The sequence below is a fragment of the Eutrigla gurnardus genome (genome assembly GCF_963514095.1).
Source record: "Eutrigla gurnardus genome assembly, chromosome: 2".
NCBI lineage: Eukaryota > Metazoa > Chordata > Actinopteri > Perciformes > Triglidae > Eutrigla > Eutrigla gurnardus.
Genome location: NC_139916.1, coordinates 18,402,349 through 18,425,549, shown reverse-complemented (window position 1 = coordinate 18,425,549; position 23,201 = coordinate 18,402,349). Strand labels below are relative to the sequence as shown.

The window sequence follows — 23,201 nt, the reverse complement described above, 5'->3', positions numbered from 1 at the left end:
CACACACACACACACACACACACACACACACACACACACACACACACACACACACACACACACACACACACACACACACACACACACACACACACACACACACACACACACACACCTCCATGCTCTGTGATACTGAACAGCTAAGGCAATAGCTCTGTTGCATTTGAGATGTAAAAAGCAACTACGAAGATGAAAGGATGCACATCTGCTCCTCACCAGCTCTTTAGGCCTCATGTTGTACAGGATCCTCTCTGCATTCTCACTGTCATGACGGCTCTCCATGATGGCGAGCAGCAGCTTGGACGCGTTGTTCTGAGAGGAAAAAGAGAGGAAAAGTAGGCAGAGGAGAAGAAGGCTCCAAGATGAAAAATAAATAAAAAAATGTCTCTACATCAGAGGGAAACAGACAGAAAGCCTGGTGCTCTGGGAAAAGGCACTCTGCAGCTATTAGTCTCTGCAGGAAAGCACAAGCACTAGTTCAGGTGAGATAAATTAACTCCTAAGCTCTTACTTGTAGCATGTTAGTGATAGTCCATCCTGCTGTGAAAGCAAACTACTGCACAGTTTTGTAATTTAACCCATTTCCTTCCTCGACTTCACTTATACCAACGTCTCCAACTCACCTTGAGTTCCAACACCAGGTCCATCCGCTTTTTCCCAAGTGGGTTGATGTCATTGAGGATCAGGGCGATTATGATATCGATTCCATTGGACTCATGTGTGGCAATGCAATTCTGGAGGAAATTAAAAAAATATATATATATTGGGAGTTTTTTTGGAGAAAAATGCATAGCGCCCTCATACAGTAACAGAGCTTTTCTGTGGCGAAATCTCTTTCTGTACCTGGTTTTCATGGCAGGGGCCTTGGCAGTACTCAGTGAGGCTCTCCAGAGTTTGGTTGATGAGGGCCACGTTCTTCTCGTTGATGTACAGACCCAGTAGACCGAGACCCCCTGTGGTGCTGCCGCAGATACAGTCCAAGAACTGCAGAGTCTCACACACAAGGTTGTAGTTGTTCTTGTTGTTTTGGCAGCGAAGGAAGTTCTGAGGAGATAAGTGATTGGGCTTTGTGATTGGGGTACGTCTGTGTGGAGACAAACCAATAATAAACCAAATACAGAATCAAAACAGAAAACAGTCGAAATGAAAATGAAAATTCTGACATTTACAGGAATACAGGAAATGAAATTTTAACATTTAATGCCACTAAGATATTCATCTATGAGCCGGTACATACTGTGTAATACAAGAGGAAATGGAATTTTAAGAAATTAATAGCACGATGATTTTAATTATCAAGTACTGTAGGACATCTGCAGGCATCACACTTAGGTTTGCAAAATGCTCTAAACCTAATACAGTTCTCCAGCTGCATCAGTGAAAGAGAGAAAAGGCAGCAGACTCTGTGAATACAAGAACGCAAAAAATCAAGTAAACTGTTTTCCTTTCACATGTCTTTAAATTCGGATGTCCCCATAGCCGAAAGATGACGGGCCTCTCAGATTCAGCATTGGTAATAAAACAATGAGACATGAGTTGAAAACCTGCTGCAAAGATGCAAAAGCACGAATGGATATGATTCTGAAAAGCATGGTTTAGAGCAGAGATCTTCAACCCCCTAGGGGGTCCGTAGTGTTACTGCAGGGGGTCCCCGAAATAATTTGATTCCAAACTTATTTTTTTTTCTTCCAAAAATTAAAATATGTCCAAAAATACACCTTAACATGAATACAACCTATATTAAGCAAATATAAATCTTCCTATTTGTTTACTATTATGTTGTGAATAGAATTAAGAAGATAGAATTAAAATATAAATTTGTCAGCAATTATTATTTTAATGTCTTAGTATTGTTTACATACATAATTATAGGCTGCACTACACATTATAATTGACCATATTATTGACAATATCTAATCGGGGGTCCCTCCACCGGGTCACTCTAAACCTTGGGGGTCCTTGGCCTGAAAACGTTGAAGACCTCTGGTTTAGAGGAAACAAGGTAATTAGGCAAGTGTGATCAACTCTAATGGATATCTGCAAAAATAAATGAGTGAGTCTGACGAGCTGCCCCACCTGTAGGTCACGGTTGTGATTCTCACAAAGCAGCTGGAGGAAGCGAAGGATGGGCTGCATGATAACAATTACAAAACTCATTTCTCCCTCATCCTGGTTCTTGTCCCCAGCGCTGGGTTGGCCGTCAGCCGAGTTGAAGTGGTCCTCGGGGTCCGCTTCACGCCGATACGAGTTAAAAGCCTTCTTGGTGGCAGATGAGGCCTCTAATAGCTGCTCTCTCACGTCCTCTGTCATGACAACTGCAGAGTCTTTAGCTAAACAGAGACAAAACAGGCACTATGGATACAGTCCAAACTCACATAAATCCTCTTTCTTGCCCCCAAATTTGCATTTCATACTTCAGTTTGCAGTATGTGATCTCTGACCTTTTTTGCGAACGGGGACGTCTTTGTCCTGGCTTTCATCATCTCTCTTCCTGTTTCCCAGATCGCTGGTATTTACCGTCACCGTGGCTTTGATCTCCAGCTGGGCCAGCTTCATACGGTCATAGAAGACCCGGAAGAACTTTTCTGATTTCTTGTCTTCTGTCAGACGGCAAAAGAACGAACGCTGGACATAAAGGACAAAAATTGAAAGAAAAAATTAGGGATTTTTATAAATCGATTAAATTGTTTCAATCAATCTTCTTTTCTCTATTTTATACCATTTTAAAATTTCAGCCTGTGGGTCGGACAAAAGTAACATTTTCACATTTTCACCAATTTCAACATTTTATCAAAGAAACGAGCAAGAAAAAAAATACATGATCAATATAGTTATTACTTTCACCCCTAATATAAAATCCTCACATGCATTACATATCCAACACTTTATTTTCCCATCCAAGTTCATACAATGTAACATATAGATTAAATTAAAAACCATTGAACAAGATGTTATGGACACATATTCTATCATATTAAAATCGTCAGTCAACATGAAAGCAGTCGTCACAGCCTCCAGCTTTCACAAAACATTATATAACTCTAGCAAAGCAAGTCTGGATTTCCTGCGATGGGAGGGTTTATACGCTGCTCTGGAATAGGGTCATGCAAAAATTGGAAGGCTTTTGAGCCTGCGAGCGCAATGTATACACGGTGTCCAAGGAACGGGGCTGTTGTTTTGATTATATAAGAGCTGTTATCTGCTGCAGCCTATGGAAAGGCCTCCAACAGCAGATGCAGCCTCACACATGAACCGGGTGAAAAATGACACGACGGGGAGAAGCCTGGCCTATTTACACACATAGAGAAACAGAGGAGTGGTAAGAAAAAGAGCTTGAGGCGAAAGACAGACACTAAAGAGTGAATAAGGGAGTTAAAAAAAGGGGAGAAAAAAGCAGAAGATTGAGAGAGGGGAAACAAGAGCAAGAGATAGGAAGGGAATGTTATCAGAGAGTATATCTAGGCCGTTGCTCAAAGTTGTTACATAACCATCTGTCTTTTCAGGTTAGATGTAAAACTGGGCTATTGGAGGAAACAAATAAATGAAAGTCACAAGGAAACCGCTCAGCAGAAATGGACAAAACAAGCCTTGATCCTCCTACTTCTAGGACACTGTGAGGGTGTTTTTTTAACCAAGCGGTTTCTATGCATTGAAATGTAACGTTTAAAAACACACTTTTAAATCTTTTAATTCCAAATTGAGAATAGCAACCAGCCAATTAAGCAGCCAAACTCAAAAGTGTATGCAGCTCATTCACAGGACAAAGAGCAGACCCAACACAGTGTTGCAGCAGAGTTTCTTCCAAAGAAACAATGACATAACTGTGTGCTTGCTGCTCCCAAGCAGATTCCACAGCCTCTCTGCCCCACCCGGCCCTCCACCACTGAGCAGCAGCCCTCCTGCACGTACACACTCTGCCAACACTCAGGGACGAGGAGATAGCAGACCCCCTCCCCCCTCCCATGTGGCCACCACGCAATAAACAACCTGATGACAGAGTGGAGGGCGCAGAGACGGGGATTAGCTGCACCACTAGCAGCCCCCTCACAGGTCACAACTCACAGCGTGCCTGAGGTGATGGTCATTCCTGCCTGTCTGCCTGCCTGCCTGCCTGTCTGCCTCTGCTCACATAACAGTGTCCTCCAGCAGACAGCTTAAGTGTGGGCCTGCTGGAGGGGAGAAGGTGAGGCATGAGGGCCAGGGCCAAGTTAACGTGCATCGATTGGCCCGGAGCAAACAGAGAGACGCTCCCCCACCCCCCCCATTACATAACCCGCACAGACAAACACACACACGTACAGTACAAGCACACACAAGCTGGAGAGCACATACGCTAAAACGCCCACTGGCTGTTACACTCACAAACTGGGTCAGCTGTCTCCAGCATAGGCACATGCCAACTTTGCGATGACACGCCCACGCATCACACATACAGTATTACATGTCCCTAAAACTCGCTCAACGCCAACTTCATTCTTACGCAATCACATTCATTTTTCCACTGCCTATCATTTTAATAATGTCGCAGTCCTCGTCGTCTGGGATATCCCAGGTTAGAGAGGCTGCGATCAGTCTCAGTGTGAAGCCGGGCAGCACAGTGCAGGGTTGGCAGGACTAGCTCTTCATCTCATGGATCAGGGTAAGCTTGAGCTCTCATGTTTCACTGCAGTGGAGGTGAGTTTGTTTGATTGATGTCGGCTGGGAGGTGAAAATATTAGTCATGTGAGAGTTATTAATTATTGTGTCCAATGCTGAAAGTCTTTTTACCTGCAGCAGCAGACTAAATGAGTCTTTTTTTTTTCTTCTTCTTCTTGTTTTAAATGGTTAGTTTCTAAGAACTGAACTGAGTTTAGTGGATGGAGTGCGTCACTGAAACAAAGACAAAGCCTTTCTACATAAAGCCGGGACTCCACAGCGAAGCATGTCAAACTTTCATTTTATGGCTTCTTCAGAATTGTATGCGAGGTGGCATCTTACAATGACTCAGACACGGAAACCTTGACCTTCATGTCTAACCACATTACTGCCTCTGTAGTGTTTCGATGCTGGTCCGTACACACACACACCCGACGACAAAATCCGTGCTGCCTCATCAACACACCATCTGTGTTTTTGTATCGGTGGAAAAGCAAGGAGAAGAGTGGCGTGGTGGAGGGGTGATGTTATGGATGAAGTAACACATGGTGATCACGCAGAGGATGGAAGTGATGGTAACATAGGAGGGTGAAGGGAATGAGAGAGAGAGAGGGGAGCATCTTAGTGGCCCCCTTGCAGCACTGGGTAAACACAGTGCCTGTCTGTATCCATGGCGACAAACCCTGAGTGGAATGAGACGGAGAGGAGTGGGGCGAGGTGGGGGCGGACAACACTGAAAAACAAGGTCATAGCGCTTTCCCTTCTCTCCTTCCGTTCCGCCACTTGGCGTCAACAAAGGGATGTTATGTAACAGCTATTTATACTCGCGCTCCCTCTCACCCTCCCTCTCACGTCAGGCACCACCACATGCAAACCAAATGCTGTTCTGCTCTCCTCCAAGTCCTTTTCCTCCTTTCCTTTTTTTTTTTCTTTTTTTACCTCACACGAGCCACCTCTCTCGTTAGTTTTCCCCCTGAAAGAGAGTTCATCTAACCGATTTCTGCCAAAGCAAAACGACGAAACGCACCTGCAATGCGTGCAGTTTTGGAGGGAAACGGAACAGCATGCCACGCGGTTCACAGGCCAGATGGCGGACAAGCGAAAATGTCACAAGTGGCCATGTCACAACACAAGTCGCAGCTGTTTGAGCTCGCTCATCGCTGTCACAGAGGAGCTGACGTGCAGCGGGCATAAAGAGGGGTGAGGAGCCAGCGAACCTAGAAAGCCCTCAAATCCAAAGACTTCCCAGGAAACCTTAACATTAGCTCTATGAGACGGCGTGTGTGTAAACGAGTGGTATTATTGCATGCAATCTGGAGTTATTCTGCGTGGTTTATTTCTGTGCGCCATGTGGGTCACGAGTAAATAGTTAACCGAGGAACACGAGAGCAGCGTATCCAAAACCCAACAGGTGCTCGGTTCGCGCATATCAGATGAAGACGCTGACAAAAAACAACTCCTAGTGTCTCCAGTGATTTCCCGATTGATTTGAGGAATTTGAACTTCAAGCTGTCCTTCATTCTTTTTATAAAAAAAACGTACACTCCAAGTGTTCAAAAGGTTGTCGGCCATTATACAGTAACACAAATATTTGTACTATGTGGCACATTTCTAGCACTGCATACAGAGTAGTCCCCCCTCCCCCCCCCAAACAAAAAGAAAAAAAAGAAACCTCTTTTCAGAACAAACTGAAGAATGCACGGGTGAGAGCAGCTCCAGTTTCTCTTCAATACCCTCTGTGTTCCCCCGGCCCTCCGCCCTCTCTCCCCACTGCCACAGTTCCGGGGGCCCAGCATGACCCAGTTTGGGCCGGCAGGAGAGCGCGAGGGAGCAGGAGAGAGGCTGGAATGTTTTGAAGGCTGAGACATTCCTCATTGTTCATTCACACAGGCCTTATGTAACGCAGACAGATCACGTGACGTAGCTCTGCAGCAGCCGTGGGAAGCCAAAGCATTATCTCCGCCACAGTGGCTTCCTCGCTCTAATCTGATTATGCAAGGCCCGTTCTTACACAACAACACGAAGACAGACAGAAAGATGGAGAGAACAGGCAGACGGAGAGAAATGGAAGAGAGAGACACAGATAGAGGTGTTAAGAGTGGCTCAGGTCATTTACGACGCTCAGAGCACACGTCGGCCCAAAGTGAGAAAATCAAGAATATTTTTTCAATATACGTATGAACAACCATGCAGCTGGGCTGGCCTTTCAGCCAAATGATATGTGCTAGATGTGAGTGCCCTCTTGGAAATGTATACGTGTAGGTAGGTGGCCCAGTGACCCACATGCTGGACATCCTCTTGTAATGAAAACCATTCATGGGACATTGTGTTCTTTTCCCTGACCGAGCTGCAGCAGATCATCTGATGATACACTGTGGGATAAGCTGAGCCTTTACAAAGATAACGGCCGATGAACTTAAACAGTGCAGATCAGTTACCGTGCATGAACTAGGTAAGTGTGTCATTTGTACTGTTTTACAATAACATAGATTCAGTCTTGTAGCAGATCGGTTGTTCCAAAGTAGACGGTCAGAAATGTCAGCTTCTGCCTTCCACATGTGTTTGGTGAGTGATTGGACGGGTTAACTGACCTGGATGGTGGTGTTTCCACCTTCCAGCAACGCAATAGCCAGGAGGATGCTCTCTTGGAAGACTCGGTCACTAGTGGTGTTCATGATGAGGTCAATGACCAGGTCAGAGGCTCCCTCTTTGTCCAGGTGACACTGTACCTCTGCGAGGCTCATTTCTCCACGACTCAGACCCCCAGGACCCCCTAATGCTGCAAAACAGAGACAGGGTGACAGGCCAGATCAGAATCAGATGGATCCGGTGAACAGCGAATGAGATTAATACCTTCTAATGTCATTTCAGATTATATATCAAATCTGATCAAATATAGTTCCATAGTTCAAATCATATGCATTTAAACAGGGGCTGAAAAAAAAGAAAATTTGCCAAAAACTGATAATCCCATTAGTGAGATACAGGATGTTTAATGATAATGAGACAATGTTACAATGTAGCAGAAGCCTGATCAGTTTTGCATTTTATTATTGTTTTAGCCTAGTCCCTTGAATTAATGAAAACTAACTGTATTGATATATAATTCTGGAACGAAAACATTTTAAAATATTCCTTTTATTTGATTTAGGATGTTTTTATATTTGATACATTAAAGTACAAAGCTTGATATTGAGATTGAACACGATATTGCACATTGGAACTTGAAAATAAAAGAGGAAAATGATGTAATTCCTTTAATCTATCCCTAACCCCGAGACATTAATGAATATAGGTTAACTTTAAGGACAGACTTATAATTGGCACATAAAAAGTCCCAAATGATTTATTTAAACTGGCCACAGCGGAGATTTGTAACAACGTTGACGCTAACCCTGTCCTAACCAGTGTTGTGCAAGTCATCGTACATGACTGCACGTTCCCCCCTCGGGCCTCAGCTTCAGGCTACATATGGAATTCTCAGTGTGGCTCTTCTTTCTGCAACAGGTGCAAAGGCTGTTTTTACAGGAAGTAGCAGCCCGTTACCTAGCAACAGTGAAAAGTGGAACAGACAGGAGGGAGGGGGCTATACTTCCTGTCCTCTGGAAGTTTGCCAACCTCTTGGTGCGCATGGGAGAGATGGTGAACTGGGAACAAGGTTGATTTTCTCTGTGACCTCAGTTAGAAATATTACAACTGTATAATACGTGTATATTATGGTTTCACACACGTGTTACACTGAATGTGAAAATGCTGCTTTTTCCTGCCACGGCAGACAACAAGTCATTCTGGTCACTAGGTCAATACGGCGGCACATTTATGTGGAATAAACTCACAGCTCATACCGTTGGCAGCAACATGTCCTCCAACATCTACAAGCAGATAAAATGTTACATAATGAACGTTGCCTATCAGAACCAATAACTCAAATACAAGGGAAAAAATGCAGCACATAGATTCAGTACACAATATTTTTGATTGCAGATATACAGTAGTAATACAATGACCACAGTATCAGGTGGTGATACAAGAGTTGATAACCGGCTCAGGGCCACACAGATGGAGTCCCATCCTACAGCACTTGCTTTACTATGACTTCAGGGGCAGAACATGTTTTGGATGACCAAAAGGAAAAGGTTCATCTCCACTCTTCCCAGTAGTTTGCTGCCAGTATTGAGTAGTTGTAGTCATTACTGGCAGCAGAGTCATGCATCTCTTTGGCCGAGGCTTTTAGTCAATGCTCCACAGAAACATCAGCTCCATTAGAGGTGTTGAAATCTGTGTTTTTGAGGACTTGACTGCTATCTCAACTAAACTCATCACTTCCTGCTGTAAAGAATTCACAAACGACATTTCTGTGTTCAGTGTCGAAAGCGAGCAACAGCTGTCCCACCTGATTGGTTTTTGCTGGGTCCAACCGGACTGAGGGGACCGTTGCTAAATGACGTCAGGCTTTCCCTCCGCCCACCACTTCGATAAAAGTTGCCATAGTAACGGTTCACCAGAATCTGTCTCAGCGCCTCGCCCTACGAGAGGGAAAGAAAGGGAAGGATGTAACGACGTGACGTCAGCAACAGGGGGAGGAGATGTTGTATAACAGGGATAAGATGCATCATCAATGATATTGTGCAATCTAGATGCACACAAAGACACCAAATCACACCCACTGACCTCCAAAAAATTATCAGGACCATACAATGTAATCAGTAGTTAGAAAACAACATATTAATATTTCATTTGAAATATTGAATTTAATTGAATTCCTACAGTGCTATGTGAGAAAAAGCTGCAGACGTCATCTAAAGTTCCTGTCATTCACCATCCACACAAGCATCACTGTTCAGCTGATCAGCAGCAGCGGCGTCCCCATGTAGTCACAACGTGCTCCTGGTGTTCACTTGAGCAGACCTGGAGCCAGCCCTCCCACACCGTGACTCATCCACCGTTGAGCATCAGCAGCACGACTTTGTCGTTGTTATGGCAACCATAGCCCATAGCTACCTGACAGACCTCCCATGGGATGAAGTGAAGGAAATGAAGGAGTTTTTTTTTGTGTGTGTTTGTGCGTGATTATGTGCAAATTATTGTCAGCTGTGGGTGGTCCATGGCAGACGATAGCGGCATTATGTAAGCCGGCTCCGCTGCCACAGCTACGCTGCAGTCAACATTGGTTTATGGAGGTGTGGAGAACACTATTCTCTTCTCTTATTGGCCGGTTAATAAACTGTTGTGTGTACCAGAATATGATGGAAAAGATTCCCTGGTCTCACTGAAGTGTTGAGTCATGAGCCAAATCCTAATGGTGTTTTGTCATCTAAACTGTATCTGGCCTATATCAAGGATGAAGAATTGACTGAAACCAGCCAACAGAAGTTCAAAGTATGTTACAAAGTCATAAAAAAAACACATTTTAGATATGGTGAAATGAAGACCCTCCTGAAACAGATGTTAGTGTTATCATGAGGACTGCTTGTTTTAATCAACAGCTGTTGAACAGCTGTTGAACAAACAATCACTCAAACATGTTCTTCTCTTGGAGATGATAAAGACATACTGATCAACTCCAAGCGATATTGTTATATTAGAATATCAATATCGGAGGCTGCCTCATGATTTGAAACACCCGAGGCTCAGAAAAGTCCCTGTGTTGCCATAAACACTCTTGCAGAAAGGAGGCAGAGGGAAATATGACGTGGAAGTGATTCAAATGGTTTTCTTTACCAGTTAAACATGAGTTCGCTGTAACTGGTTAGGTGACACTTAAAGCAGTGAAGGGGCGTGATCAGAAAGACAAAAAGCAAGACAACAGTCACCAAAAGGTAACTTCTGTATGTCCAAACGTTATTAACTCACTCTGAATCTCTGAAGTATTGAGATTGTGATTTAAGCGGCCATGCTGTTTGCAAGTACCTACCCTCTTCTGGTCCTTCAACAGCTTCTCAGGCTGGTTCTGATCCAGCTGCTGGGTGCAGTGAGGAATGTGAGCACAGTGGTCCAACAAATGCAAACACAGGGTTAGTATTCATACAGGCAATTGGCAGGTTAATAACCACACTGTGTACTTATTCACCTATTTGAAACGGCCATGCAAAGGTCTGCTTGGTGTGAATTGCCATGCATTCAAAACGCTATGTTAGAAACCAGGGAAGCACTGGGAGATGTGGAGAGTTCAGAGAGCTGAGACATGAGATGTGTACCGTGTTGACCATTAACACCGTATTAAAAGACATGTCCAGTGTGATTTGATCTTTTGTTAATTCTCCCAATTATGTTTTTAAATCACATTATGAGATATTTGCTGTGTTAGAGCGAGTTGATCATTGATCAAATGACTCTAATTGTGAGTATGCTTATCACAGATACCTGCATGAGTGGAGAATAAGTCGGTCCCGACGCCCGTGCATTACTGAAATATTCAGGGTTAATCCGTTAGCTTAGCTTAGCAAAACGACCAGAAGCCGTGGGAAACGGATAGCTTGCTCTACTCAAAAGTAAATCAGCATTTCTTAAGATCACCAATTAACAAGCCATCTCTAATTTCTATAATCCTAACAAAAAAAAAGTGTAAAAAAGATAAATGGGTTTTTTTCCGGTCCGCCGGTCGCAGTGACTTCCTGAAGTCTCTGCCACAATGACGATAAGAATCCATGTCAACAAAGACACCAAGCCTATCTCCCAAAATGTCAATGTATTCTTTTATTATCCAAGGAGAACTGAGAAAAAATTAAATCACACTAGAACAGTTACTTACAGTCAAGAAAGGATAAGCTATGTGGAAGGTTTCTGTTTTGAGCCATATTCTGGGCAACATGAATAATAATAATAATCAAAAGGTAGATCACTGAGATCTGTTTTTGTCCTTGTCCATTTTGTAATTTCTTTAATGGTCCACACAAACGATGGGAGTTCAGATTACACAGCGTTTTGTATCACATTTCAGTGCCTCCACGTACAGTATTCACCGAGGGGAAAAGGAAACTGATAAAAGGCAATGTTCCACATAATTGTTATGTAAAAGGACACACTAGGCGGGACGGGCGAGAGGAGAGGACTGGCGAGGGGCGATGGGGTTAGAGTTACATAACCACTCCAAAAGGAACCAGGTCACTAAACCAGTGACACAGAGCTGCTTACAGTGGCCATCTGTCACCAAAAACACAGAGGGCAAGAGGCAGAGAGGGTGGGAGAGAGAGTACAGCACGAGCTATAAACTTTGAACTAGTCCGTCTCAGGATGGTGGGCATGATGAATAGTACTGTGAGGGGCATTTGCTTGGTATATAGAGTTGTTTCTGCAGGTTATTATTAAAGGGGGAACAAAGGGGGGTGACATGTAGTGAAGGGTCACCGGCTGTGACTAATTTGGTTCATTAGGTAAAATCATGCCAGGTATGATTTTGGCTGGTGCCCCTTGAATTGCAGTCAATTCCCCCGCCACTCACTATGTTCATATATACTCACAACTTGGATTGTTATATATACTCAATTATACTGTTATATATATACTCACAGAAACTATGCAGGTCACTCACAACTTGGATTATTCCCAAAATACTTGAAAAGTCTTTTGAAAATTTACTTCATGAATTTAAATTGGAACAAACTGACATCAACTCTTGCTATTTATTAGCTATAAGGGCCGTGCGTCCTAATAGCTGCTCCTGACAAACCAGAAAATAGGGCCTATATAATAACCTACATGTTGGTGTTTTCTTTGTAATATATATATATATATATTATAATGATTTAATATAATAATATATTATATTTGCACTAAAATAGTTTTTTGCGAAGAGTAATAAAAGTTATTAATTCTGAATTCTTTTGGGGGGGAATTTATCCATGCTACCTTCCCCAAATCCTGTTTTTTAATGATGCCACAGAAAGGATCATCAGGTTCACCTCAGCTGGTGTCTAAAAATACCCTTCACTCAAACTGGTTACTTTATGTGACTGACTTTAAGGTTCCTCAAACAGTACAGGCTTTATGCAGCGAGGACGAGTCTGGATCAATAATTAATAATCGCTGCCCTGACAAAAAACATCGGTGCTCAAAAACAATGGCCTCTACAGCCTCCAGCCTGACACTGAACATCTCCAATGCAGAGAGACGGAGAGAGAATGTGAAAGTGACAGACAGACAGTGTGAGAGAGAAAGGGGAAACCCAGACAAGACACTGTGGAATACACACAATTCAAAATATGACATTTTGGCACATCATATTTAATAGCTACAATATTAAGTTGACTGTGGATACTTTTTTACTGTTCATGTTTTATTACTATTACTCATCATTTCTAATATTTCCAATATCTCCAGTGCTTTTGTTGACGAGCAAAACTTGTCTCGACTCCTAACTCACTTCTTAACAAGCACAACAACAGACTCGCTCCCGCCTAAAGAGAACATAGTGGGGCAGAGTTCAGCAGCAGGTCAAGGAGCCGTGAGTCTGTAGACAAGCCTCACAGTCACCATGTCGAACCCACAAAGCAATACGCTGATCAGAGTGCATGTGCATTTAATCGTCCCCGTCTGACCAAAGACACCACAGGGTAACCCTCACAGCCACATCTGCTCTGACTAGAGTGCATTCCACCAAACTGGAAACTCCCTGGGGGCAAACCCCTGATCAGTTTCACATCTCTCAGTTTGACAATATGTCACATACACATACACACACACACACACACACACACACACACACACAGTATGTGAGTGCATTCTACTTTATAGCTAGGTGTTTTTTCTGAAAGTCCATAGTGCAGGCTGAGACTGAGTCATGTTTAAACCCGTGGTGAATGACATGAACGCTGGTTGACCACATGGCTGCTTGTGATGTACAGACAGCAACGCAGACTCAATTAAAAGACTGTGCTCTGTCATTTTCATTGCAGCTGACCTATATCTTTACCAGCGCTGCAAATTGAATTTTTTTTTTTTTTATGTTTCTTGTCCAGAATGGGCAAAACACCACTGTGAGTGTGGGAGAAAATGTGTCGAGTGGATGAAAAGATGTGGGCCAGTCTTAAAATCTAAAATTCGATGAGAAGATTTCTCTTCTAAATCCATCCACCGACAAGCGAGAGCTTGCATAACTGCTTGGACTGGACCGACACGAGAGGGGAGCCAACACTGTATCATGAACTCGTCTTAGATATCTCTGACAACCAAAGAATTTAACTGATAATCACCTCCCTGACATTTAGCAACTGTGTGGTATGCACACATAGGGAAGGTCACGAAAACATCTCCTGCTATCTCTGTTTCATAGAAAGGCCCTGAGAATAACATGCAATGCAGTCTACAACTGTATAAGCCTACTTCATGTAGGATGAAGATACGTTTCCTGTTACTCACACAGGCTTCTCTTCAATCGCATCACATGAAGCTATACTGCTTTACTCGGAGGGTGGCAGAGCTGGTGACACCTACACAAACACTCAGAGCCGACCACACAGTGTGGCGGTGCGTTTGCATTGGTGTGAGAAAGGGTGTGAGTGGAAGTGGGGAGTATTTGGAATTCTATCGCGATGATTTATCAGGAGCCAACGGGGGGGAAAAGAGAAGAGGAGGAATATGAAGATTGGCACATGTGGTGTGGGGGGGGGGATGAGCGGGTTTCCACTCTCTCTTACATCAGAGTTGCTTTCCATGTGTAGACAGATGGAGATACAACATTTAACAGGTGTGTGTAGGGATCATCTCTCTCACACACACTCCCCTCCGCCTCCACGAACGCAACTTGCATTTTAAGGTGCACGTGCATGCACACGCGCACACAGAGCAGCAGTGTGGGTAAACAGCTCCTCCACACTTTTATTGGCAATTACTGCTGAAGGTCACACATCAGCGGCGAGGCTGAGTTCCAGGAAAGAAAAAAAAAAAGCCCCGGTTCTTATGTAACCCCAGCCAGGATTTGGCAGGGGCCCAGGAATCGTGCAGCTCTCAGGAAAGGGAAAAACTAGGACACAGCCTCAATGGCTGCCACAGCGCCTCACATTCATGGACATACACACAGTCACAGTGTCCCCCACTGGCGCCTAAAGGAGATGCAGGGGAAACACCCTTCGAAAAAGCTGACAAAAGACAATAAAACACCACAATGAAAAGACAGGAAAAAAGAGATGAGACTTTTATGGCTTTACTACCTTCACCTTCCTTTATGTAAAAAACAGTTTTCACTGAAATGTTCTGACCTTATATAGAATGTCCCATCAATTAAAGTTTTTTAAGTTAAATTTGTCTCTTATTTTTCTTTATTCATGTTTTTTTTAATGATTACTAATTGCTATAACCCTATAGTTCCCTGTTCACATCTGTTTTCTGTTATTATGCTGTGTGTTTAAGTGAAAAGTAAAATGTGTCATCAGTATTAAACTGAAATTCATGTTCCAATATTCGGTACATATGTCCCAAAATGACTTTTACTTGATGCGGTGATTACACTGGCAGAAAGTCGGCCACGTAAACGCAGCAATGGCAGTTCGCCCAGACAACAAGTGACTCACCTTGGAACTTGGAATAACACAACAGCTGGCATCCAGCCACAGTACTCATCTCTCTCTCTCTCCCTCTCTCTCACACCGTTTTCAGTTTGATCTCAACACCAGTTCATGGCAGGAACCGGCAGACTGCCATCTGTTAGCTAGAGCCTCCACTACTACTACGTACAACACAGCAGCCCCAGCTACAGGCCCGTCACAGAACAACTACCAGGGGGAACACAGACACCACAAACAGCGGCGCGGGGAGACGAGAGCATGAGTAGAAGAAAAAGAGAAACAACCTTAGGCATATCCATCTCATCATCAAAGGCCCTGAGCTGAAAGAGAACAGAGGGTTTAAGGGGTTAGATAACAACACGGCCAGGAGGAAGCTCAAGCAGAGGTCAATGATACAGAACCACACGTAGGTCACGTGAGTGAAGACTGCGAGACACTAATTCATTTTAATTATGGATATATTGAGTGAGTGGAATCAGAGCAGTGGCATCCCGTGGAGAGTGTGGTGAGTAAGTGGGTGGCTGGTCCTGCCTTACTGACTACAGAACAAGGGTACTCCCGCTGAGTGTGTTGAAAGGGATGCACCACTACGACTTAGTCACATAACTTATTACGTATATCTCATTGAGCTCTTTATATTTATAGTTCCTGCAAAGTGTTTACTTTGGAAATTTGAAAGCTTACATACGTATGCATCGGCCTCGAAACACATTTGAAAAAAAAAAAAAAAAATGAAAATATGCTTTCTACAGCTGAATTAATGCATTATGTTCAGCACAATATACAGTGTATGCACAGTTATATAGTGCACATGAAGTTCATCACCCCTCCTACCTTCTCTCCGTAACCGCGGTCTTTCGTCATCATCTCTCGCAGCGTCTGCAGGACTTTGATGCACAGCCTCTCCTCGTTTTCCTCCAGCAGCTGCTTGGTATGTTTGATCAGCCTGACCAGAGTACATCGTTTAATACGTCTCATTCATAATGAACGCACAAACTCACACGGCAATAATTAGACATATTTAGGTGATGCTTTCGCGGCTTACTTGCATATAAAACCTCCGCTCTCACACTTCTTGCGCGAGTCCGTGTTTTCGGGGAAGAGCAGCTCGGGCCGATGTAGCACGTCCACCAGAACCGACAACTCGGCCTGGACCAGCGGACGCAGACGATCCTCGAGCGCCGACACAATGTCCTGCAGTCCAGACAAAGAAGCGGTCCTTAGTGCTTGAAGGATTCAACACACGTAAGTGAGCTGAAAACGCTCGTGTACCTGCAGCCTCTCGATGATGTTCCTGTAGTCACGTGAAGCCGTCACCACAGAGTCTCTGCGGGCGGCATTGCGAGCAGAAAGTCTCCAGCTCATGGCGGTCTTCTGGACGATGTTGTTGGATTTCACAAACAGGTTGTTCACCTGGTTGTCCAGGTCCACGGGGATGGCTATCGCTCTGACTTTGGCTAGTAAGTAAACATGCAAGCCAAGTGTGTGAGGAGAAATCAGCAGTAAATGTAAATAAAAGCACTTAAACCAACTGTGCATGATAGACTGAACTAGACTTTAATGGATGCAAGTGTTTGGAAGGATCTAGATCTTACCGACATCAGAGAGCACCTTGATACAGCTCTCAACAGAGCCCTTCTGGACCGGGACCAACCAGTTACAATGGTAGACCCTGAACACTGCCTGCAACAACTGCACAAAGACCGGCTGCCTGGTCTGAGATGAAGATGTTCGGGGGGGAAAAAAAGCATAGAGGCTGTGAATTATTATATGCATCTACCTGGACTAACGCCTCTAGTCTTTAAATATGTCTTCGAACAGCACCACCAATCTGAATCGTCTTTGTCTTTTAATACAACACACCAACACACTTCTCCACACAGTGATGAGGCTTAGCTGGTGTGACAGCAGCACATGTAGTCCAAACAGCATGCTGACTCAGCGGTGGTATGTTACTTTTACGGGAGACCCATGGATCCCTGAGCAGACGTCGGCCCGAAACGAGCCCCGTCAAAATCAGTTCCCTCCCAGAATGCTCACACGTACAGAAATAAAACATTTCTCTCCAACACCCAACAACAATCTGAAACACCCAACACTGTGTTTTCCCACGCTGAACGAAAAAAATACCTGAAATATTTTCCCCAACAGAGAGGCCTGCAGCAGAGGATACAAGTAGTAAAGATATAAAACAGCCTGGATGCTTCACAAACATACTTATATACCAAAGACATTACTAAGCATTTCAGACAGCTGACATTCTTGGGCATATGTTGAGTGCTCTTTGATACAACGCTTGAAATCATGAAACAATGTGATCTTGTTTGTAAGAAGTTTGAGTTTATTGTCCAAAAAATCCTTCAGAGTTGACTAAAAGGATTATAATTATTTCACTGGAAGTTGTTAATAGAGCTCTGGAACTATATTTAACAGGAATAAAAGTTTCCTTTTATAGTAAAAGAAAATGTACAAAGGAAATGATTAAATCACACAACAGGATGCCTACAATCACAATCACGATTCACGGCTAACTGGTCCTAACTTTGTAATGTCAAATTCACTCTACAGGACCATGACTAACTCTGATTAACACAAACAAATGGGGAGAGAAGGGGAACATTCATTCTCCTCCATCACTCGCACGGATGTTAATCAGATGTCTAAGAAATAAAGATTCTGGGAAACCCGGCGGAAGCACTGATTTGACCAATTAAGGACTGTGAAAAAACACTGCAGTGTTCTAATCTTAAAATTAGGCTTTTGAATGTGGGGGGGGGGGATCTCTGGAAAGTCAAAAATGTTTTCTGAAACATATTCTACATAAAAGATATTCTATCTATTTCCTAAATCTCCAGATGCAGTAGTTGTGGTTACATACCTGCAGGCTGGTGCTCTGGTCAGAGAACGGCGAGCTGAAGAAGGTCGTTATGATGCCCATGACCGTCTCCGTCACGTAGCGCTCCAGAATGATGTCCGCATGCTTCCGGTCGCTTGTATTGTTGCATACCTGGAAGCACCAAAACAGAACAAAATTTGCTCGTATTTTCACATTTTCCTAAAGTGGCATGAAGAGTTACCATGGAGCCTCCCGGCATTGCTTACTCTACAAATGTCAACCAGGAAATTTTCAAAGAGTTTCCACATATGGTTAGAAGTGTAGATCTCCTTCATTTCCACTTCAGTGTCCACGTAGCAGTGGTTCAGGAAGTTGATATAGGCAATCTTCACCTGAAAGATTAGGGTTACGAATTAATAAGAGTGGAAAAACCATTACGCGATCCAACGCTGACAACTTAAAGAAACAATAGTGGATAATTAAGATACACTGAAGATGGGTTGTAAACCTCAGGGATGCAGTCCTCGTGGGTCACCACCCGCACTATGTCATCCAGCGGCAACAGGGAGTTGCACTTGATCTCCGTGTAGACGTTCTTGCCCTCAGTGCACACGGCCAAGAGCTCCACCAGGTGGATGTGGTACATCAGAGGACTGTTCTCATCCATGCGGTCCCGCTCCGAGCGCATCATCTGGACCAGAGTCTGGAAGGAGGCCCGGTCATTATAGAAGACCAGAACGTCTTCTCCAGCATTCACCAGCTGTAGGAAGAAACAGACACGGTTACATCAAGAGGAACGGCGGGAGCAACGTCCCAACACGGAGAACGGGTAACAAGGCACGACCTCTGCCATGACGATGTCCTGACACTTCTTGATGAATTTGTTCTCCGCCTTGACGATAGTCTGGAGGAACTTGAGGTACTGGACGTTGCGGCCGTGCGTTTCGATGCAGTGGACGAAGTGCTGAACCACGCGCTCGTTGATCTCGCTGCACAGCTGGAAGTTGTTCATGAAGATATGCTGCATGGTGATGGCCTCTAAAATCTGTGCAGAAGACAAAAAAAGCGAGAAGCAGAGCACCGAATGACGTTGTTTGAAGAGTAACACTGTGGGTATCCAGCGGTGTGTCTTCTGGAAGGACTGCTCACCCCTGGGTTGAGGAAAAGATTGATGTGCTTGTGTAGTAGGGTTTGGTTCTGCTGGTTTCCTGCACAGAAGTTCTGGAGGAACTGGTGGGCCAGCTTCATGATGTCCTGCATGCGCAAATCTTCTCCCTGGAGAGGAAATGGCTGGTGTGAAGGTTTGTCCTCATTTACACTGAACACTGAACATTTCACTGACAGTGAAATGTGTTTGAGTAATACCTTCTCGTAGGGGATCTGTAGGAGCTCAAGGACGACAGCATGCGCCCCCATGTTCCTCAGCAGCCTCTGCTGCTGTTTCTTGCTCTTCCTACCCGACAGACCTTCTTGGACACATAGCCTGCTGAGCCGCAGCAGGATCTGGTAGAGACAGAATTAAATCAGGAGGGGGGGTGAGGGATGTGGAAAAGGACTGTGCAACAACATTGAAATCATAGGCAGATCAGAGCTTGTTCATTAGAAGTGAGAGTGCTACCTCCTTGACCACCCTGTAGTTGTAACTGCTGGTGCTTTCTGCTTTCTTAGGTTTGTCTGTGCCGCCTGAATCCCCCTATAGGTTACACCAGAGAAAACGCATTAGTGACTCGCTTTTCAGTGTCGGTGTGGTTCTTGTGATGTACGACGTGCTGCACCTTTTTATGCTCTGGCTCAGTGGCGAGTCCCTCCCCGGCATCCATGCCCTCATCGGGCCCCTGCCTCTTGTAAACCCACAGCTCAGACTTCTCTACAATAGAGCGCAGCTGGTCCAAGTCGGATTTTATTTGCTTGTAATTTTCCACATCTTGGCTGGTGACCAGCAGCTGGACCTATTGAATGCGTACATGTTACGATATTGGGTACAAAGCATTTGTTACAAAAAGGTCAAAAGACTAAATGCCCAAATCATTTTAGTTTAAAATGGTATGATTTAGATGATGATATGATTCAATTGTTGCTGTATACCTGCTTAAAAGCCTGCAAGACCTCCTGCCTTTGGCTGAAGTGCCTAAAGAGCAGGTGGAGGGCTCTGGACACCAGAGGAGGATAGTCATGCATGGTTAAGTGGAGAAGGACCCTCAAGAAGGTACGGCCACCATGATCATCCAGGTCCAACGGGGTGTTCTCTTCACTAGACACACAAAACACTCAAATAAAAACACATCCTCTTTTCTTTTTTTAGGAGGGTTCCCTTATTGAAACATTGATTACCTTCCACCGAATATCCCCTCTGCCTGTTCTTCTATGTGCTCAAAATCCAAAGTCCCTGGAATCAAAAAAGACATTTTGTAAGCAACATAGTTTATTTCATTGGCCCTACATTTGTGTAAAATTAAACCATGAATGTTACCCTGACCTGGCATGTTGTTCGGTCCTTCCACTGCTCCAGATAACTCACTCTGGGAGTTGCTTTCATCAAACTCCCTCTTAAATATAGACAGCAGACAGGAGATTCTGTAGTCCAGGCGGACATTCAAGATGAACTGCGGGGCAAGACAGAACATTTTATGTGATGTTTTAGGTAAAAATATTTAGAGTGCAACTAACACACTGCAACTTTTTTTAATTGTCAATTATTTTCTTGACTAATAGATTCGTTTTTTTGGCCAATTCCAAATCTCAGACATTCAATTTACTTAGTGGAGTAAAGATCCTTCACCTGCAGGATCTCAATGATCTTTAACTTGGTGTCCATCACCAGTATGTCCTGTTTCTCAGGCTCAGTCTGGGTCTTGGCTGTGACTCCATTGGAGCTGGTGTTTGAAGTTGTGGGGAGGAAGCCCCCTCCTCTCAGGACCACTTGGGACATCAGCTCCCCTACGCCGTGAATGGACCTCATCACATTGCTACCTGGAGACAAGCACACGTTGCACAAGTGCAGACATCAACCTTTTGTCCATGAGATACGTGGCCCTCCACCGACCAACCGTGGTGTTCACACCTTTACTCTCTTCTTCTTCTTCTTTGTCCATGTTGATGAAAGGGAAAACCGTGCTAACATGGACACAGTCTAAAATAGCCAGCAGGATCTTGGTTAGTCTCAGCAGGTCACTGAAGTTGTAGAAGCCAAAATATATCAGGTTCCTGGCCAGGTTCACCACCTAGACATGTAAGATATAGTCATGAAATATCTACAGGTTTTACCATCAAAATGTGACATGAGTGGGATTTGATATCCCGCTATCAGACTGACCTCAAAGGTCAGCTTGTTCTTCTCTTTATCTGCAAACGGGAAGCTCTGACACACCACGTCTCTCAGGTAGTTCTCAACGAACTCCATAGTCTGACAGAATCGCTCCTTTATTTCATCCTTAGATGTCCCATCATTGTCATAGCTACAAATAAGGCACACAAAAAGCACATTTGAATCTACAACATAAAAAAAAAATTCTACAATGAACAGTCCATCACATTTGTCCATTTACTCACTCGTCAATGGCGATCTGTGAGGGGATCTCAGACCAGAGTCGGGCGTATTTGACAGGCGTCACCTGCTCCTGCGGATCCCGATCCACGTGCATGTGTAGCATCATGCGGCAGAAGGATGCGCGCAGATCGTAGGGCAGGTCTTCATCTGACATGCATCGCAAGATCAAGTCCACGTCCAGCTGACCAGAGATCTTGTTGATTGCCAGGTACTGGCGGTCCAAACACATCCTGGCAAACAGGTTGAGCTGGTACCTGTTACAGCAGATACACCGAGTCAGAGTTACATTGGAAACAAAATACAGTCATCAGCACCAGCCTCTGGCTCGATGATCAGTTAGATGCATTAATCACCCTACTCCCAGACAACCACATGAAAGATAAAGGCCAGTAGCTACCTGTAATAACTGATCACCTCCTGGTCCTCCTTTTGGCCCTCCTTGGCATCCTGGGCCAGCTCCCTGATGCTTTTACTGCGGATCTCTTTATTGCTGTCTTTCCAGAACAACCACACCTCCTCCTCGTCCTCCTCTGACTCCACAGAGTTCTCCCCGAGCGGCGCTCCCTCAATCTCAAATCTCGACAGTACGAGTCTAAACGAAGAGGGAGTTTTTGTTGTGATGAAAATCATTATTGAGACATATCAGCTTATTGATATATCCCGCTATGGCTGCCGTTAACAATTATTTTCATTACTGGTGAATCTTCAAGAGCTCAACGTGATGTCTTCAAATCATAGCACATAATAAAGAAGATTAAAGTACTGTAGGCGGAGGCAGATGAGTGACTACTCACTTTGTTTCTATGAGGATGTCTGCATTAGCTGGATCCAGCACTGCGTTACAGATGAGCTCCTGTGTCACAGGGATGGACTTATTCATTGACACGCACAAGTCTGACAGGTAGTCCAAGAACCTGAGCACGCACCCGAGATATGCAAACAAGACAAAAAACTCAAGATCAACTCACCCACTAGAGATATCTGAGAGTATAACAGCCTTGTACCAATGTTAACATAACCACACATTCCAACACACAACTCTAATCACTTTAACACGATACTGATGTATCGGGACATTATTAAAGTTGTACGTTAAAATGAAATTGGACATCTTTACTAATCGGTTGCTAGATGTTTGTGTGAAAACGCTTGAGTGAAATAATTGTGTATACAGTATGATCAGGATATCAGGATTATATTTTTTTATATATAAAAGATGTCGTTTAACACATGGTCAAATCATTTTTTACCCATGTCAGCGTTTTCATGGTGCACACACAAACCTGGGCTCGCGGTTCTTGCGGACCAGGCTGACGAACGTGTCGATCTCCGCAGCGGTGATGTGTTTCTCCAGCAGCTTGCGGTTATTGTGGAGCAGAGCTGTGATCGTGTCCTCGGCCAAGACATCATAGCCAATTTGTTTCTGCATGAAGCGAAACTGTTTGGCGATATACTCCTGCGGAACGGATAGACAAACAGTCTGAGGATACACAAACCCTTTATCTTTCTGCCTTTACATTCTCCAGGGGGGGACGAGGAGGCATAACGTTGTTACGTCTATATCCATTACTTAAATTGACCGAGGCCAATGTGGCCTTTGTTCGTCTTTGTGCGCGAAACAGAGCACGTTCACAAGAGCCAGACTGGCTCCTCAGTCAACATAATTAAATGACCCTCCTAA

The 23,201-nt window shown here is 44.2% G+C and overlaps 1 protein-coding gene across 1 annotated transcript in view; it reads right to left on the bottom strand.

The window, feature by feature from the left end:
* The window catches only part of itpr1a (inositol 1,4,5-trisphosphate receptor, type 1a), a 58,761-nt gene that overhangs the window by 14,886 nt on the left and 20,674 nt on the right, over positions 1 to 23,201 (bottom strand). Inside the window, 31 exon segments of the mRNA XM_084027050.1 lie at positions 217 to 312; positions 624 to 734; positions 844 to 1,044; positions 2,077 to 2,330; positions 2,442 to 2,625; positions 7,227 to 7,414; positions 9,029 to 9,161; positions 10,550 to 10,597; positions 15,422 to 15,457; positions 15,972 to 16,083; positions 16,183 to 16,331; positions 16,410 to 16,594; positions 16,733 to 16,853; positions 18,016 to 18,144; positions 18,240 to 18,365; positions 18,482 to 18,733; positions 18,818 to 19,018; positions 19,123 to 19,248; positions 19,339 to 19,476; positions 19,592 to 19,666; positions 19,749 to 19,922; positions 20,059 to 20,224; positions 20,305 to 20,359; positions 20,450 to 20,576; positions 20,753 to 20,956; positions 20,958 to 21,194; positions 21,287 to 21,428; positions 21,523 to 21,774; positions 21,918 to 22,112; positions 22,315 to 22,434; positions 22,804 to 22,976. Of these exon segments, the coding sequence (XP_083883176.1) occupies positions 217 to 312; positions 624 to 734; positions 844 to 1,044; positions 2,077 to 2,330; positions 2,442 to 2,625; positions 7,227 to 7,414; positions 9,029 to 9,161; positions 10,550 to 10,597; positions 15,422 to 15,457; positions 15,972 to 16,083; positions 16,183 to 16,331; positions 16,410 to 16,594; positions 16,733 to 16,853; positions 18,016 to 18,144; positions 18,240 to 18,365; positions 18,482 to 18,733; positions 18,818 to 19,018; positions 19,123 to 19,248; positions 19,339 to 19,476; positions 19,592 to 19,666; positions 19,749 to 19,922; positions 20,059 to 20,224; positions 20,305 to 20,359; positions 20,450 to 20,576; positions 20,753 to 20,956; positions 20,958 to 21,194; positions 21,287 to 21,428; positions 21,523 to 21,774; positions 21,918 to 22,112; positions 22,315 to 22,434; positions 22,804 to 22,976 (4,710 nt within the window).